The sequence below is a fragment of the Zootoca vivipara genome, chromosome 9 (genome assembly GCF_965207765.1).
Source record: "Zootoca vivipara chromosome 9, rZooViv2.hap1.1, whole genome shotgun sequence".
NCBI classification, from domain to species: Eukaryota; Metazoa; Chordata; class Lepidosauria; order Squamata; family Lacertidae; genus Zootoca; species Zootoca vivipara.
The window spans coordinates 53,303,175-53,323,073 of NC_142592.1; the positions used below are offsets into that span (position 1 = coordinate 53,303,175).

At 40.7% G+C, this 19,899-nt stretch overlaps 1 protein-coding gene across 4 annotated transcripts in view; it reads right to left on the reverse strand.

Moving 5' to 3' along the window:
• Positions 1 to 2,061: 2,061 nt before the first annotated feature.
• RESF1 (retroelement silencing factor 1) overlaps positions 2,062 to 19,899 on the reverse strand; it is a 28,043-nt gene continuing 10,205 nt past the window's right edge. For 3 of the 4 annotated variants that reach the window (XM_035126585.3, XM_035126584.3, XM_035126586.3), the window contains exons 3-6: positions 14,853 to 14,920; positions 8,028 to 13,371; positions 5,433 to 5,510; positions 2,062 to 3,673 (exon numbers count right to left, since the gene is read on the reverse strand). In XM_035126585.3, coding sequence (XP_034982476.3) covers positions 3,531 to 3,673; positions 5,433 to 5,510; positions 8,028 to 13,341 — 5,535 coding nt within the window. In that variant the 5' untranslated portion in view covers positions 13,342 to 13,371; positions 14,853 to 14,920 and the 3' untranslated portion in view covers positions 2,062 to 3,530. The remainder of the gene's footprint in view (positions 3,674 to 5,432; positions 5,511 to 8,027; positions 13,372 to 14,852; positions 14,921 to 19,899) is intronic. The other variant, XM_035126588.3, reaches the window with a different exon arrangement.

The window sequence follows — 19,899 nt, forward strand, 5'->3', positions numbered from 1 at the left end:
GTCTGACACGCGTGTCATAGGTTCACCATCACTGCTATAGGCAGCTGGATCACCCAGGAGCTGGGAGACTGTAGTCAAGCAACAACATGGGCAATCTGAGCTGAGAAAAATCAGGTGTCACAGAGTTGATGAAGAAAGAGGAATTGGAACCAAAGGGCAAGCTGAAAATCAGAGCTGAGGGAAAGACCCAGGAGTCAGCAGACAGGATTGAAAAGCAAAGCCTTACAACAGGAATGGTCATCAATGGTGAATAACCCTTTTTGGTTTCCAGGTATAGGAGACAGCTGCTGGCCTCTAACCATGTATTGTGGTCAAGTTGCTCACCTTTTGACATCCACCACCACCACCTCCATTTCTTAGGGATTCCCTTTGTTGCTGCAGAAAAGCCATTTAGATTGCTTGAGAGCAAAGGAGAAAGAACAGTAAGGCAACCAGGCTTACTGTAGTTTGTATGTGTATATTGTATGCTGGCATCCATCTGTCTCACGCCTTTGAGGGTGAAGTCAAACCGTTGAAGAATTACAGTGCCTGCTGTGGCTGTAGAGACAGATGCGGGAGAAATGAAGGTGTCTGGTTGTGCTGGTGCAGGTATACCACGGTGCTGCTTCTTTCTGCGCTCCTCCCAGCAGCCATTCTTCTTCTGGTGATTGCTGTAGATATACAACCTGTCTCCAGGAATATATACAGTACATGGTAAAAAAAACATATGTATGTATCATGTGTTGTTTTTGTCAACTGCTTAGAGATTGTCTTGAGGTATATAAATATATTGCTGTGAGTTTGGTAGGTTGGCCTGCATGATGCATGAGTCCCTTCTGATTCCTAGGGTACACGATCCATCAAGGGTTAACATCTAATGGAGGATTCCATTGTTGAATTAGCCTCAAGCACCTAGTTACCACCTAAGCATGGTCATCGGTATAACAAAGGAAGTTACAGGTAGGTAGCTGTGTTGGTCTGACGCAGTCAAAATAAAAATAAAAAATCCTTCCAGTAGCACCTTAGAGACCAACTAAGTTTGTCATAAGTATGAGCTTTTGTGTGCATGCACACTTCTTCAGATACACTGAAACAGAAGTAACCAGACCCTTATGTATACTCAGAGGGTGTGGGGGGGGTGATGGGAATGGGTGATGGGCTGATAGGAGTGGTAAACCTGTTGATGACTGTTAACAACTGTTGATGACTAATCTAATGCAAGACCAATCGCAGCCATTAACAGTCATCAACAGGTTTACCACTCCTATCAGCACATCACCCATTCCCATCACCCCCCCACACACCCTCTGATTATACATAAGGGTCTGGTTACTTCTGTGTATCTGAAGAAGTGTAGGTAGCTTGAGATTGGCCTAAAAACTCAAATCCCAAAGGGAGAATGGACATTGTGGACATCATTAAATACATTGTGCACAAACCCTTTTGCAGAATCAGGACATTTATTACAACCTAATTTATTAAAATGAAAGCTGCAAGCCCATTCAGAGTTTGAAACAGAGTAAGTTTAAATATTAGTCTGGACAATGATTTATTCAAAAAGGAGTCATTTCTTATGCTTCTAGGAATAATTAAAATAAAATAAAAATAATAAAATTTAATATTTAATAAAATAAAATATTAAAAACAATACAGCATCAAACATTAAAAACTTCCCTAAACATGGGGGGAAATGGAGATGTAAAACTATAAAGGCTCCTAGGGGTAAGGGATTCAGAGGAATGCAAGTCAGGCTCTAATAAAGTGATTGGAATGCTGCTCTGCAGCTACACAAAGCTAAAATGTAGGTGTTATCTGATCACATAGCTGGTGTAACACAAACAGTACATGAAGTGCTTGATGATACCGTAGTTGTGCATGAGTGCTTTTGTTTTAAATTGCTTCAGCAGTTTGAATCTAGACGCCCCACCCACTCACCTCCATTGACATTGTACGAGCTCACAGAATAGGTGGACCACAAACAATATATCTAGGGATATTGTTGTATGTTTGGAAAGATTACTTCAACCACTCAGATTAAAATTCAAGTAAGTATTCTTTCAAATACACACAAAAAAACCACAATTGCCAAAATAAGTATGCTTTTAATTGCATTAAGAAACAGTAGCATTATGTAACATTTTTTTCCAAAAACCCACAAGCAATAAATGACAACATTATAAAATAATCATCAAATATACCAAATAATACAAAAGGCACTTAAAAATGAATATTCAACATCAGAATAGTTTCTAGGGCATATATTTGGAAACTTACTGGGTTGTATTCCACAGTGTTGTTCAACTGACAATAAGGCTTTTATCAGTGAACGGGGAAGGAAATAATTTCAAAGTTGGTGCTCCACCCACTGCAGCACCCACCCTGAAATTTGCTCTGGATGGTTAGGGATCTTCCAGAGTAGATTCAGTGGGGCACAAGAGCTGCTAGAGGAGGGGGAAATCATTTTTGTTTCCCTTTGGCTGAAAGAAGCCTTAAAGTCAACTGAGTAATACAGTTAAGTACAACCCTTAGCTAATATAGCTTACAGAGGAATTGTTTAGTTTAAATAACTGGTTGGTGAATCCTGATAAGATTTTGACTCTTAAAGTTTTGGTCAAAATGCAAACTGGGTTTTCAACTACAATTACATTTCACTCCAAGTGGAGATATTCAACAGAGGTCTTTGCAACTTTTCCTTTTAAAAAAACACATCCGAAAATCAACAAGCCTCAAATAACAGAAAATCATAAATAAAGTAAAAAGGAACTTTCTGAAAAGTTTGTAAAGTTCAGCAAAGCTGGATAGCAGCACACAGTTCCCAGTGTTCCCTGGTGCATACCCAAGGCTTATCTGCTTTTATTCATGTTTTAACTACGGTATCTCTCCAAAATTGCTCTGTCTCTTTAAAATGCTATGATTGTTACAGATATAGGACGGCTAACAACAATATAACAATATAAGTTAACAACATCACAATGAGGACCATCAAACTGGAAAAAGAAACAAGTATTTATACAGCATGTTACAACATCCGTATAGATTATGACTATGCATAATCTTATTGAACATTGCTTCTGTCCATCAACCGCTCATGGGACACTGTGGAATGACACTGGTCTATTCTCATTAGGTTTCTAATGTATTATTCTTTAACACTATCTCTGTTGAAAATATTGTTATTGTTTTCTTCGTCTTTATTGAAAACCGAAAAACTATATTTCATTACAAATCATTTTAAAAGGATAAAATCCACTGGCTTCTTTCAGCATTTACAGTGCTATCATCCTCATATATTAGACAAGATGGTGGAATTAAACAGTCAGGGGAATTTACTAATTGCAAAATGTGATACATTCAATTGTTAAAATTATTTGTAAATTCTATGGGAAAACAAATTATGAACATTTTCTTGAACACAAAACATCCCTGTGTGTACAATAATGATTTCTACAGTGCCCACCCCTGTCAGTCACTTTTTACTTCATGGCCCAATTCCATCAAATACATGCACCATCAACAAGACATGTCCAAGATATTACTCACATTTATGACATTTAGTTTAAGGGAGTGCTATCTAGGCTTTGGCTTTTTTTTTCCAGATGCATTTTCTTGTAGGTCTGAAATGTAGTTTTAGAATCCTTCACAGGCATTCCTTCCAATAATTTTATTGCAGTGTCAAGAGGAATGTCATCATTAACTGCAGAATAGTGACAAACAATTGCACTGTTAATTTGTAGGATTTATAGAGTTTGAAAAGACAGGCTTGCAAAATTCAGGTTTTCCTGCCAAAACTCCAAAGCTATATATAAAAAAGCTATACTGGGAGTAAGTCCCATTGAATCTGCTAAAACTTACTTTTGAGTAGGCAAGTGCAGTATAGAAGTGCATCATTACTATTCAACAATAATATTCAGCTAGCAAATAAAGTTTGGTTTAACACACTTATGCTGTGTTAAGGCTTTCAAAGTTCACTCAAGCTTCAAAATACTAGACAAGTCACAACCTTAACAGACATGTTATTTAGGCAATATAGCTATGGCATGGTATCCTGTGCTGTGGCTAGTTCCACAACTATCTTGGAGCTGCCAGGACAGTGGTACACCTAAAACTTAGTTACATCTGTTCTCTGCAACAGACATATATGTTGTCCATAACTAGACCACCTTGGACAATATTAAGGTGGAGAGTAGGTTGAAGTCTGGACTTTGGCACATAGGGAAGCTTTTGACACCAACTACTCTGCTGAGAATGAAGGGTCCTCCCTCCATCAAGTGCCTCACTAAGTGCTAAGTCAGTTTCAAGCTAGCATTCAACCTCACAAAATCAAGTTTATTGATTTATAACATAGAAAATAAAAAAGTTACCTTACTTCTTTTTTTATTATAATTTTTATTGGTTTTTATACAAAGAAGACAAACATAACATACAATGTAAACTCTGTCCCTTCAATTTCCCTCCACCCACAAGACCACTTCTGCCACCAGTAGTACCCGTGGGCATCGGGAACCAAACGGGTCCATTTTTGGCTGGGATTGACCTCCCCCCTCCTTCCTCCCCCCCTCATCCCCTCCCTGCTACACTGAAAGGACAGGGATGGAGGTTCTCTGAGGCTTGGTTTTCCCCCAGCTGATTCTTCAGCATAACAATCCAATTTAACAAAACAACAACAACAAAAAGACAAGAAAAAAGAAAAAAGAAAAAGAGAAGAAAAAAAACCTATAAATTCCCAAATCTTAATTTCTTAACATTGTAGTTATGACTTCCTCAAATCTCTTCCTCCTGGTTTTCCTAACTTCTCTAATTGATTATGGCGAATTTTCTACTCTAATTCAAAATCTTATTCTTACACTATTAACTTAATCCTCCTCCTTCTTCGTGCCGGCCTCCCACGAGCCCTCGTCTGCCACAAGAGGGGCCCGCGGGGCCCAGCACTTCAAAGGTTCCATTTTTTGTGTCTGGGTTTCCCTCTGCCCCCTCCCCTCCCCCCAGGGCACCCCAAAAGTTACCTTACTTCTTTCTGCCTCCCATTTATTACATTTGCAAATTTTTTGATGAGGAATTCTGCAGAACTTCTGCACTATTTTGTGATACAGTGGAATCTCGGTTCATGAACACCTCAGTTTACAAATTTTCGGTTTACGAACGCCGCGGACCCGTCTGGAACAGATTAATTCACTTTCCATTACTTTCAATGGGGAAGTTCGCTTCAGTTTATGAACAGACTTCCGGAACCAATTACACCCATGCTTCGGTTTAAGTACGTTTCATGTTGAGTACTCCGCGGACCCGTCTGGAACGGATTAATCCACTTTCCATTACTTTCAATGGGAAAGTTCGCTTCAGTTTATGAACGCTTCAGTTTATGAACAGACTTCCGGAACCACTTGTGTTCATAAACTGAGGTACCACTGTATTCTGGTTGGCTCTAATCCTATTATATGGATTTTAGAAGTTACCTTGAGCTTCATATTCTTTAGTTTTTCTTCTCTTAACAGGGTTGTAATTTAACCAGTCTTCTCTTTTACTTTTGACAGCTGCAAGTGATGATTGTAAGTTATGAATAAACAGTCAGTTATCTATGAAATTCAGGCTAATATACTTGGGTAAGGGACAACCACAACCACCCCACGGTCAATGTAGTACAATGATCTGAAGCAACCCATGTATTCATAGATCGCAAAATATGCAAAGTTGTTCTCTCACTGGCTATTTCTCAACTATCAACTTCCTTTACTTGGAAACCCTCTAGAGCCAAGCATTGGTGAAACACATTGCAAGAAATGCCCCCCTTGTCAATACTCAAGGGAATTTACCTGGAGGCTGTTGTGTTGCACCTAAAAGCCTGAGTTACATGAAATTTTGGTCTGTTTCAGTGGGCTTTACAGAATGTTCAAGAAAATGAAGTGACATTTTTATCACGCTTGATGGATGTATAAAAAAAGCTTTAAAATATTATATGCAAGTACATAAACTGATACTGAGGGTTTTGAAGGTCAATTTTCAACTGAAACCAAAACTCTTCCAATGCATGTTAAAATTACTGGACTTAGCTGAGATGGTGAAACTGTAGTGTTTAATCAGAGAAAAATCAGTGTCAACATTTACTAAAGATTGGAAACTTCTTACAGACTTTTTGAATAAAAAAATGAACTTATGATATCTGGGTGTGAGAACTGAAAATAATCTTATATGGTCTATAGAAGGTGGATTGTTCAGTGTTCTCTTGGGGTGGAGGTGTTGAATAATTATATAGCTAGCAGATGAAGAATGGAATGTTCTTTCTTTCTTTCCCTTCCTCCTCTCCATTTTTATTTATTCTATGTAACCAGAATAGCACCATCCACACACAATAGGTTTCTCCCAATGTTAGAAGTCAATAAAAACCTTTAAATGAAAAACCTAAGGCAGATCTTTAAAAGTTTGAATAAGTCAAATAATTATGGTAGATTTCTCTGAAAGACCCTCCAAAACCAGCCCAGTTGTGGAACACTGACTGTCAGGGAGGAAAGCTAATATTTTGCTCCACCGTTCCTCTGGCTTGGCTCCCAGAACCTTGATTATCTTGGTCACTCTCCTCTGCATACGTTCTAGCATATGTCAGTATCTTTTTTAAATTGCAGTGCCCAGAACTGGACCCAGCATTCCAGGTGAGGTCTGACCAAGGCAGAATAGAGCAGTACTGTTATTTCCCTTGATCTGGCCATTATATGTCTGCTGATGTAGCCAATATCATTACCTTTTTTGCTGCTGCATCTCCCTATTGACTCATATTCACTAAGCCCCCTAGATCCTTTTCACATGTAATATTGGAAAACCAGGTGTTCCCCATCTTCTCCACGCAGAGGACCTACTACTTGCTCTAGGAAGGCACCATCCAGCTATTCAGTCTAGCTTAGCAGTCTATACCAGACATCCACAGTAAGGTCACTGTTGTTTCTCTGTCTTCTATGCTTCAGATCCTGGATCTGAACAATGAACACATCCTTTACATATAATTCTACTACTCCTCCCTTCCTGTTTGGTGTATTCATTTTGAGCAGGCTATACCCCCCCAATTCCTACATTCCAGTCATGAGTCTCATCCCACCAGGTTTCCTCAATGCCCACCGGGTCATATTCGCCATCCTGTATTATGAGCTCAAATTCATCTTGCTTGAATCCCATACTCTGTGCATTAGTATAGAGACAACTGAAATAATGGTTCATTCCCTCCAGCTGCTTCCTTCTTGTCCTTTAGCAGGTTTCTGGGTGCTTAAGTGTTAATTAATCACATCATTCATGTTAACCCTAAAAAGAATGTACTCAAGCTCCCCAGACTGTTAAGTATATGCATTTTAATCATCTAAATCAGGGGTGGCCAATTCCAAAGAGACTGCGATCTATTCACAGAGTTTAAAACTGGCAGTGATCTACCCCCTTTTGGGAGGTTTAGGTCAGTGTTGTTGATATTTTTTTAGGAAGGAGGAAGGCTCATTTTTAGGCGTTCAGGTCAGAGTTGTTGAGTTTTAGGAAGGAGGAAGGCCATTTTTTTTAGGGGTTCAGGACAGAGTTGTTGAGCTTTTCTGAGGCGAGAGAAAAGCCCTGTTTTAGGGGGTGAAGGGCTAAAATGTTGAGCATTTTTTAGGGGAGCCAAAGTTGTTGAGGTTCTTTGGGGGAGCCAGTGATCTACCAGTGATCTACCACAGACGTCCAGTGATCTACCGGTAGATCATAATCTACCTGTTGGACGTGCCTGATCTAAATTAAGTATCTCTAAGATTACTTCACTGGTTACCTGCTAAGACAGTCTTTGTGAAGCTAGTGAGGAACTCTGCTATGCTGTTACTTTCTGTTAATAAAAGATAAAAGCATTTTGTGTCTCAAGTTCTTTCCTGCCTTGCGGATGAACTATGCTCACCTGACAGCTCCTTGACACCAACACACACACACAAAACACATTTTGAAATGTAAACTTAACCAGGGGAAATACTAAAACTAAACCAGTCTGCATTTACAACCTCCTATTTAACAGGAGTTGTATTACAGGTTGGCTTGATCTTATCATACTGTACCTGTGATAGGGGTTTTGTCTTTTTCAGGAAGATTCTTTCCATCTAAAAGTTGTTCTTCTGAGACTGATTTTCTAAACAATATCTCTGGGCACATTTTGAACTCAAGCATTTGTGGTTTCTCCACTTCTGGCTGCTGAGAGGATACGCTGCTGTTCTTTTGATCTTCACGTAATGCTGAACTACTGGATTTCACATGCCATACTGGTTTGGAATGTGAATCTAGGTTTGTCAAACAAATGGTTTTCTGTGCAATCCTTCTGAATGCAACTTGGTTCAAATATTTTTTCTTTTGTTCTTTTTGAAGAGAAATTGACAGTCTACCAGTTCTTCTACTGAAACCTGTTTTTTTATCAGAAAGAGATCTCTCAAGGGGCTTGTCTCTATTATGAGTATCTAGCACAGGCTCTTTAACTGAGAAGGGAATTTTAAGTATACTGGAAGCATGGTTCATGTGTTTTGGTGATGCATCTAAATAACAACTTCTGTAATTGCCTGCATTTTTATTCTCTTTGGAATATGCAAATTTTTCCAAATTTAGCTTCAGACTTTTCCTTTGAATACTTTCTTCATTGTGTTCAATATGCTCAGTCCTACTTGGTTCATTGTTTATCCTCATGTGCCCCATATTTTTTGTGTATCCGTAGTTTTTCTCAAAATCTAATTTATTCCTTACATTTAAATGTTCTGGTGAAAGCATGGTAGATTTATGTTGAGGGTTCTTAATTTTAATACTGTTTATATTTGGGGACTTTATGGCATCATTATGCTGGTTTACCAAAGTCTTATGCTTTTTTCCTATTGCCATTTTTCTCTTCAAAGTTGGTCCCTTAATGATGCGCGTTTCACTGGAGTCCCATTTAATTTGATATCTTTCGTGGCGTGGGTTGCGCTTTATTTCTATTCTCCTTCGATGATCTGTCTTTGATCTTACAAGTTTTTCTTTTGATGGTCTCTGTTTAACAGAGGTTTCAATCTTGGAGAGAGTTCTAGCAGCAACCACTTTTAAATCTTTTGTGCTTGAATGACACTGTGTTTTATCTGCAGAGACATTATCTCTTTCACGTGTGTGGTTCTGTATTTTAATTTCAATTGTTTCAGTCTTCAAAGTAGGAGAAGATGTATGGAGTGATAATTCTTCCATTTCCATTGTGCTTGAATGACACTGTGTTTTATCTGCAGAGACATTCTCTCTTTCATGTGTGTGGTTCTGTATTTTAATTTCAATTGTTTCAGTCTTCAAAGTAGGAGAAGATGTATGGAGTGGTAATTCTTCCATTTCCTGCTTGACAGGTATATTAAGTTCTTGGGAACCTAGTTTTTCTAGAGATGAAAGTGGAACAATTTCAGGATCTATTTTAGATTCATTTTCTTGAAGACCAGTTTTTGCATCAGTTTCTGGTCTGACTTTAGATATAGTTTTAGACTGTGGACAAATGTCCACCTTCTGCTTTGAGGAAACCTTTTCAGGCAGTCTGCATTTACACGGGTCCACTCCCATTGTTGAAGATAGCCAACCCAGGAGGCAGCAATATTTATCCTTACTGGGTTTTGCAGCTGTTGTTTCGGCTGAGGTATTTCTGCTGTCATAAGGTACAGCTTGATCAGTTTGACTATCCCTTTTATTCTCTTCCATCAAGTCATCTTTAAAATCTGTTGAAAACTGGTCATTGTCACAGTTCTTTTGTATGTTAGAAGAAGATTGACTCTGTTCAGGAAACATTTCTTTCATCTGTTCAGAAGTTAATATTGTTATTTGTATTTGTGAGGGAGTTTCCACAGAACTTTGAGGCTTTTCTTCATCTTCTTTCTCACTTTGTTTAGTCACAAAATTGTTATTCTCTGGGTTTTCTAAAGGCTTTGGAAAACTGATTCCATAAGGAAATTCTTTCAAGAGTTCAGTCAGTTGATCGTCAGCGTCGATTCTAGAATCTGGTTGATTTTCTTCACATAGTGCATTTTTTGTGGCATCCTCTTTTGCAGTAGCGTTTGTTCCATCTGCAATAGTACTGCTGAATAGGTTTCCTTTATTTACAGGTAAAACCTCATTATCACTGCCGAAGTCTGCACTATGAATATAATCATAGGGTATATTCTGCTCAAGTTTCTCTCCTGAAAGAGGAGTACTTTGGGGCATGCTTTTTCCTTCCTCAGAATCAATGACATTCCCCTCATTTGAAGCTTTCCCACTCTGAGGAATCTCTAAACTCGACAATTCATCTAACAGCTTTTCTGTAGTGGCATCTGATAAGCAGTCTTGGGATGGCAAAAAGGTATCTCCTTCTGAGGCACTCGTGATAATTTCAGAATCACTTTTCAAAAGGCCAGAATGCTGTTCACTATGATGCAAATAAGGCAGATTTTCTTCTGAAGTGTCATTTTTCTTACTAGATTTCAAAGGGCTATTAAAAATGCAAGCTATTTGTGAATTGTAAAACTCATCACCTTGTACAAGAGTACACACACTGGATATCTCCAACACAGTGTCATTCAGCACAACTTCAACAGTATCTCCTGGTTCTTGCAAATCTGAACTTTTGTAATATTTTACATCTTTCTGAGGAACTTGATTAATTAAGCAATCCTTGTTAATTTCAGCTTTCACTATCAAGTTTTCTTCACTGGATTTGGTGGTTTTTTCATGCATATCTATATCTTCTTTCTTAACAGTAATACCTGTGTTTGATGATGAACAAAGAGTTCCTCCTTCCGCTTCCTCAGCAGCTGGTACTAAGGAATTAAGCTCTTGTAAACTACGTACACTATTTTCTTCAATAATTGGATTCTTTACTTCCAACAGAGATGAATGCGTTTTTTCCTGCACTTCAGGTTGAATGCTCTCTTTTGACATTATTAATGGAGTAACAATGGCAACTTGGAGTTCAGAAGAACCCTTCAGTAAATTGGAATTTATGACCTCAAGTTTTGTTCCAAGAGAGGAAGGTACAGAAGATGTAGTTGTTTCATTTGATCCAACTGTAACTTTAGTTTGGTCTTTCTGAGTTAATGCACTGGGGAGATTTTCCAAAGTCTGCTGTGTTTTCCCATCAACTTCTGATAAGGACAAAGACAAAGTTGAATCTTTATTTTTACGCAAGTGTTTCAAAGTTTCTGGCAAATTTTTGGTCCATAAAGCAAGACTATTTTTTACTACCTCCCAACTAACTCCTGTCATTACAGAAGGACTTCCGTTAACTGAGGACTTCTGCATTGTGCCTGCTTCTTGAACAGTTGCTTTCGGAAGAGAAGCTGAATTAAATGTATCACAAATATCTTCATTGCTCCCAGCTACAGTTTTTCTTTCAAATTTTTGCAGACAAGTGTTACTCTGCTCAATGCACTCTCTTTCATCTTCTTTTTTTGATAAGGATGATCCATTTGAAGCAGGTGAGTTCTGATTTGAACTCTGAACATAGTCAGTAAAATACTGGCCAGTGATTTCCATTGCACTCTTACTCCAACTCACCAATTGATCGATGGGAGGTAGATCATGAACAGGACCGTTTTTAGTGCATGTCAAAGGCACTTGGGTAGAATCCATTGTAATGTTTGACCTCAGTCTAGAAGCACCATCAATATTATTCACACAAGTTTCAGATACATCACTGCTGGAAAGCATAGGAGCACTAGATGAATTATCTTTGATGGCCAAATGTTGGGACCCTCCTTTTTCAATATGATCGTTAAGTAACATATTTTCATCCGTAGTACCTTTAAGCATATGCCTTAGAATGGGTGCTAAGTGATTATTGGTTTTCAGTGATAAAGGAACATATTTGACTTCACCAGAACTGTAGGACATAGGAGATAATGATTGAGTGGTATCATGTGGAAGAAGCTGAATTGCTTGATTGGAATCCTTTGGCAGCGGCAAAGACCGATTGAGATTGGTATTGTAAGAAGGAAGTGAGGTGGCAGCATTTTGATTGTGAACAGAAGTATCAGCAGCCTGACCATTCCGTACTGAAGATTGAGATAGGTACATTTTACATCTCATTTTAAAGTCCATATCTAATTTTGACACTGCCTTCTTCAATTCATGCAGTTTTTTTCCATCCAGTGCTAGTCTCTCTTTTGTTATTTTATCCTTCAAGTTATCAGGAAAATGTCTTGAGCCATTAGCTAGATTCTTTTCTTGTTCCAAAGTCCTACCCGTTTGTGGTGTTAAAGGTACAGCAGAAGGAACTGTTCCAACAACCCGCACACTGTTACGAAGGCTTGCTCCAACTTCAACTGGTGACTTGGCTAGTTCATTAGGAAGCTGATTTGCAGTCCTATATCCACTTACACTATATGGATTGTTACCTACTTCACTGGTTTCTCGGGTGAATGGTACAGACTGATGTCTTTCACTAAGCTGAGCTGAATACAGATTACTATTTTGATCCAACACAGGACTGTGATAGTTCTGAACATTTTCATGGGATATATTTGCAACTGCCTGTGGAAGTACAAATTGTCCACGGTTTTTTTGTGCAGGAGGAACTGGGTATGGTGGTGGGTTTCTATCTTGAGGGAAGGTCTGTGCTGCATTCTTGGAATTGTGATGAGCTGGTACTCCATACTGTATAGGACTTACAGTATTAGGGGCATAGTATTGTGAATGCAAAGCTGCTGTGAGGCTTGAACGGTTCTGCTGAGAATTTGAGTACTGACTTGATGCCTGGTTGAAAGGCACTGTAGCATCTATTTGGGAGGTAGCAGGTCCATTAACGTGGTAGTAGTGCATTGTAGTAGTTGGCAGTCCATTTGGACATATATTACTTTTGCGCTTTTGCCAATATACTGAAGTTGTCACAGAATTAGCACGATTCTGTAATGGCTGATTATTGTAGCTATCCAAGGCAATAGGCAGATTAACTGTTTTCTGAGGTATATTTTGCACAGCATTTTCAGTACTACCTTGTATGACTGCAGGGGAGGAAATATGCACATTCTTTGTAAAACTCGAATTCTGAGTCATGTCAGCAGCCATCTGGACATTCTCAGAGGAAGCATGTCCAAGTGAATTGTGATGTAGCATAAGTACAAGGTGGGCTGGCTGAACGTCATTATGTACAGATGTTTTAGGCAGAATATGATGGAAGGTCTTGGAGCCTCCAGGATTTTGAAAAGGCAAGTTATTTGCAAGGGGATTCATTCTATTAGAGAGTATTTTCGTGGTTTGATCATTTCCAGAGTAAGTACGAGAATTTTGAACAGATGCATTTGCTTGAAAACCTGCTGCAGTAAATTGTTGTGACTGATGTTGTTCCTGAATTTGAACATTGTTTGTCTGAAAGTTGGAGGTCAGGGGAGAGCTTGTGCTCCAATCCATTGTGCTGATAGTTCTTTTCTTTTCAGGAATCTGGCAAGTGAGGGGGAAAATAAAGATTTTAAACAAATATACTGTCATATATGCAGCAATATTTAAAAAGTGGGAACTGCAGAATAATTCCCTGTGGGTTGGGCTGACAATACACCAAAAAAAAAAGTTGACTGTAAGTTCAGGGAGGAAATACATAAAGGTAGTTTTGTGAATTCTCACACATATGGCAATCTTATGCACATGTATGTGGGAGGAAGTAACAAATTTACTTCCAAATAAACCAGCACAGGAACAGGCTGCCAATAATAATAATTCAATGCAAGGAGTTACAGCCAAGTTAGGGCGAACAAAACAACAGCACAACACAATCAGGCCTTTAATGTGTGGAAGTGGCTGTTCTGTAATTAACAGCTGGCTTGGGGGCAATTCCAGTTGGGAATGCAGCAGGGCCAGGGGTTAAAGTCCCCCCATACACCATGGTCTCAGTCAAGATCAGGTTAACTAGGCAAGGGGTAACTGGTGTGAATATTAGGGCTGGGCAATACCTGGTTTTCAACATATCAGCAGCTAAATACCGCAACATGCTGATATATCACAATGTATGGGATTTATTTTGGCTGCTTCTTCCCACCTCAGGGAAGGAAGAAGCAGTCAAGATATACTGACCAGCCCTACACTGTGAGCAAGACCTGGTGTCTCTCAGGCTCACACACAAGCCAGAGGAGCATGCGGGCTTCGTTGAACCACTCCGCTCAGCTGGGGAGGAGCCTCCCGCTGCAAGCTGAGTTAGTGAGCAGGAGGTAGAGCTTCATTAAACTGCTCTGCTGAGGCTCAGGCAGCTGCGCACCCCTCAGTGTAGAGCAATTTAAATAAGCCCCCCCCCCCGCCACGGCTTCCGTGAGCCAGTGGCAGGGTGAGGGCTGTTAAAACTACTCCACTGAGGTGCGGGCAGCCAACGGAGGAACAAGCTGCTTCGGCCCCAGGCCTTTCTGATGTAACTTGTTCCTTCCTCTGCAGTTTGAGGGCTGGAGAGCAATAGCAGCTTCACCTAATGGTATGCCGCAAGTGAAACCAGCACTCCTCCCAAGTCCCTCCACCGCCAGGTGAAGGCGCCATCATACTCTGGCCCTCAAACTGGTCCTGGTAGATGTATTGATACATCACCCAAGCTTACCACCAACTCCCCAGCTCAACTTTCTTGTCACTGAAGGCAGGCGGGTGGGACAGACATGGTCTGTCTGCTGAGAGAACTGCTTCCCAGCCCCTCTCAACCGCACCCTCCCCACTTTACACAATTTCACAGGATCTGGAAACATAACCCAAGCATAAGTGGAGGGGACGATGGTGATGGCTGCATTAAAAACAGGTTGTGTATGTTTCTGCTTCATAAACTCATGGAAGCTGTGATTAGCCATGACAGGGCACTGTAAAGCAACACATTAAAATATACATATCCCTTAGTTTCTATGGTCTGCAAAAAATGAACAGCAACTGAATTAAATAATAAAATCAATACTTACGACTGGTTATTTCTGAATTTATCCAAGTTTATTTAATCTTCAGTAGTATCAGTATTCACATAAGGTTTCTGAAAAACAAACAAAAATAATGCATGGTCCCCATACATCTATACTTTTTCAATACATGTGGAATTGCTACACAGAAAGATAACAGAGACTATATTCAAAGAGAAGTGACAAATTTTGGTTACGATTGATCTGCCACTTAAAAGCATAACATCCCTCAATACACAAGTATCCTTCACAAAAAGATGGGGAAGAGAACAAAGGTTTAAAATTAGCTTAGGTTACAGTGCCCAAAAATAAGGAAATGTAAAGTGAGCCACCTTTGCTCTAGCAGCAGAAGTTAACTCTAGTACAACATGAGACAAAAAAAAATTTAAAATCTCTACAAAACTGAAAGGATACCTATTTAATTATGCTAAGAAACTGAGGGGAAAGGATTGCAAAGGATTTTAAAAAATGGCTATTATTCCAAAATTGTATTTCTTCTGTTCAATTGTAAAATGACATGAGATTGGTCACTGATTATTGCGCACACACACGCACACACACACACACACACACACACACGTGGCCAAAATTGTGGAAACCTTTTGGAGAAAGTATTTCGGAGGTGTGATGGTTCATAACGCCACTTATAGTAATACTATAAAGTTATATATCAATAGAAAGATAATTTAATGAAGAATGTAATGCAAGAACATTTATGAAAGATTATTACAACAGCAGTCATAAAGAAGAAATGTGAAACACAGAAAAAATGATATATACAAAAATTCTCACCATGTCATACTTAGGTAACCTTTAGCTTTAATTATGACCTAACACCACCTTCCCATGGAATGAACCAATTTTTTTAGTTCTGCTGTAGCAAGCATGCCCAGGGAAAGGACATGGAGATTCTCAGTAATGTGCCTTATTGTTGCCATTGTGCCTTGCTAGAAAATTATACTTTCTGTGTCTCTTACTTGATCTGCTTTAGTGTTGATGTTTGCAATCTATTTTGGTTGCAATTTGTTAGAAGGAATGTTCTGGGCATCATAGTCACAAGACAAGATGCTGGTACAACAGGATGTCAGGATGTTCTGTTTGGATGGTCACCCAGCAGGATGTCTGATAAGAAAGGGGATTGTTGCTTTATTAACACATACCACAGCTCCTAGGAAATGCCTTATATGGGTATTGTCAGGGGACCTCGGTACAGGGAGCCTCTGCCCATCCTCCACACCAGCACCTCAACCAGTGAGAGCGGCAGCAGTGGGTCAGGTGGGGGAATTGAGGAAGTGAGCGGGATGGAGCAGTTGAGGCTCAGCAACGTAGGAGAGCCCTTGCACCGCCCTGACCAACAGGTGGAGGAAAGCAGGCAGCCGCATCAGTCGCCTGATTTAAGGCATGCACTGAAACGCAAGAGTGGGGGGCGGCATTTTGGGGTTCCCAAGCTTTTATGCTGGACACATAGCAAAGCATCCACTCCCGGATTCTGCGAGTGACTGAGAGGTCATGTTCTTTACCATCTTTGCACTGTAAATAATATGCACAATAAAACTTTTAAAGACAGGGCAGACTCGGACGTCGTTACTCAAGAGTAGCCGTAACAGCACCCTTACAGGTATATAATACAAATGCTAAGCTTTTGCAAGAAAAAGAAGTAATCTTATAAGAACAAAGGAAGGGTTGTGTCCAAGCTTATTGGCTTAATTTTGCTGCAGTATATGAATATGTAAGGACCCAGGTGGCGCTGTGGTTAAACCACTGAGCCTAGGGCTTGCTGATCAGAAGGTCAGCGGTTCAAATCCCTGTGACGGGGTGAGCTCCCGTTGCTTGGTCCCAGCTCCTGCCAACCTAGCAGTTCGAAAGCACGTCAAAATGCAAGTAGGGAACCGCTACAGCGGGAAGGTAAACGGTGTTTCCATGTGCTGCTCTGGTTTGCCAGAAGCGGCTTTGTCATGCTGGCCACATGTCCTGGAAGCTATACGCTGGCTCCCTCGGCCAATAATGCGAGATGAGCGCGCAACCCCAGAGTCGGTCACGACTGGACCTAATGGTCAGGGGTCCCTTTACCTTTATATGAATATGTAATGCCTAATGCTGCCTGGAAAGGGTATATAAATCCAGAGCACTGATGCCCCATGCTCAGCCTTTGCGATATTATTCCGCTGTGCCTACTGCTGTGAGCAATAAACTTACTTTCTATTTCTCCAATGACTGTGTCTGTGATCCTTGAGAAACCTTCCTGCCATAGGCCTCGGGGCCTGAGCCTACACTGCAGCTGTAATAATGTGAAACCAAGATTGAATTATTGTCTCTTCTAATTGGGTTTTGTTGCTGTGTAGCTTCTGACATAACAAGTTTCTTTAGTTGGATCTATAGATTTTTAATTGGGTTAGGGTCTGGGCTATGTATATTTGGGCTTACATTCCCATTAATGACACAAATTCTGCCCACACATTTTGCTGTCATACAATCCCAGATCATAACACTAACCAGGTGTTTCACGGTAGGTGTAATAAAAGTAGGATGTAAATCTTCTCAGATTCTTCTCACATATTTCATGCCATCACTACCAAGCAAGGAGATTTTGGTCTCATCACTCAAAATAACTGTCCCATTGTTCCACTGTCCAATTAACATGGGTTTTAGCTCAGTTTAATCTTTTCAAACAGATATAAATGGCTTTTCCTTGGAATTTAGACCATATTCCTGCAGCCTGCGCCGAATAGTCCTTGCACTCAACTTCACATTACACTGTGCCGTGTCATCTTGAATACATCCAGATTATTTTCTTCTGTCACATAGGCACTGTCTCTTAATTCTTCTCTCATCACTTGCTGTTGTGCACCTTTTCTTGCCTTTATCAGTCTGATTTTTAGTGACTGAGACTCCAAATACAGGTAAAACTCAAAAAAGTAGAATATTGTCAAAAAGTTCATTATTTCAGTAATGCAACTTAAAAGGTGAAACCAATATAGGAGATAAGACTCATGACACGCAAAGCGATATATGTCAAGCCTTTATTTGTTGTAATTGTGATGATTATGGCGTATAGCTGAAGAAAACCCCAAATTCAGAATCTCAGAAAATTAGAATAGTTTACTGCTACTCAATCCATAACACCTGCAAAGGGTTCCTGAGCCTTTAAATGGTCTCTTAGTCTGCTTCAGTAGGAATCACAATCATGGGAAAGACTGCTGACCTGACAATTGTGCAGAAAGCAATCATTGAGATCCCCAATAAGGAGGGAAAGCCTCAAAAGAAGTTGGATGTTCCCAAAGTGCTGTATCAAAGCACATTAATGGAAAGTTATGTGGGAGGGGAAAGTGTGAAAGAAAAAGGCGCACAAACAGCAGGGATGGCCGCAGCCTGCAGAGGATTGTCAGGAAAAGACCATTCAAACGTGTTGGGGACTTTCACGAGGAGTGGACTGAGGCTGATTTTCTCCAATCCTCTGGCCATTGCTGAGTTTTCCAAACTTGCTGGCATATTGGGTGTAGCACCTTAACAGCATCATCTTTTAAAATTTTAAATAGTTCAGCTGGAATATCATCACTTCCACTGGCCTTGTTATTAGCAGTGCTTTCTAAGGCCCATTTGACTTCACTCTCCAAGATGTCTGGCTCAAGGTCAGCAACCACACTACCTGGGGTGTACGAAACCTCCATGTCTTTCTTACAGAAAGAACTGCTTTACATTATTTACACAGAGGCTGATTACTTTCTGGCTGCTGATCAAACTCTGCTGGTTTGGACCAAGAAGGAAGTTTTCTGAAACTTTGGAAGCAGGAATACGCACGGAAGTGTACCGAGGATTCCAACGCAAGAAAGTAATGCTGTGGGCAGACAGGTTCCTTTGCCTCCTACCCCAGCTCCTGCGTCGTATCTTTTTCAAGATACACCATAAAAGGGACTTAGACTATGTTACCTTCGCTACTTATGTGCAAGTTAGTGAGAATTTACAATGTTTTTACTTTCGTATTTGTAACCTTTTGATGAGAACTGTATCTTGTAGCTTGCTACTTATTTCTTGTTCCTTAATAAATTCTAAAAAGGGTTTTGAATATTTTCGACTCCAAAGCTAATTCTGGGACCTGGCTGCTCGTCCCTACCAATAGTTTTTTGTCTGCGTTACTTTCGTGTAGCACAGTGGTGGCAAGGTTAAGTTTTGTATAAAAACCGGGATTAGGCGAGAGGGTACCTCGGTTTGCCCTTGCAGAATCCAGTGGCTCCTTGGAGGAGGCTGGTGTGGAGGAAGACCAAGGGGGTGTCTCTTACCCAATCCCTAAGATCTTAACGATCACTACAGTACTATTGTATCAGTTTAAATTAGCACATTTTCTCTAAAATTAATCAGTAGCATAGATATCAAAGGTAAGGTACGAGAATGTTCCCTAAAAAATTGATTACAGTGGAACCTCGGTTTACGAACACAATTGGTTCCAGAAGTCTGTTCATAAACCGAAGTGTTCGTAAACCGAAGTGAACTTTCCCATTGAAAGTAATGGGAAGTTGATTAATCCGTTCTAGACGAGGAAAAACACCCCCTAGAACGGATTAACCGCTTTGCTCCGATGCCTTCGCGGAGGCTGGGGAGCGTTTCCGCGACTGGGCTGCAGCCGCGAAAGCGGTCCCCGGCCTCCGCAAAGATATCGGAGCAAAGCCCCAGCCTCCGGAAGGCATCGGAGCCGGGACTTCGCTCCGATGCCTTCCGGAGGCCGGGGAGCGTTTCCGCGACTGGGCTGTGCAGCCGCGAAAGCAGTCCCCGGCTACCGGAAGCCGGGGACCGCTTTCGCGGCTGCACAGCCCAGTCGCGGAAACGCTCCCCGGCCTCTGGAAGGCATCGGAGCGAAGTCCTGGCGCGAAGTCCCAAAGGCTGGGGAGCGTCGCGAAAGTGCTCCCCGGCCTCCGCAAAGGCATCAGAGCAAAGCCCCAGCCTCCGGAAGGCATCGGAGCCGGGACTTCGCTCCGATGCCTTTGCGGAGGCCGGGGAGCGTTTCCGCGACTGGGCTGTGCAGCCGCGAAAGCAGTCCCCGGCTTCCGGTTGCCGGGAA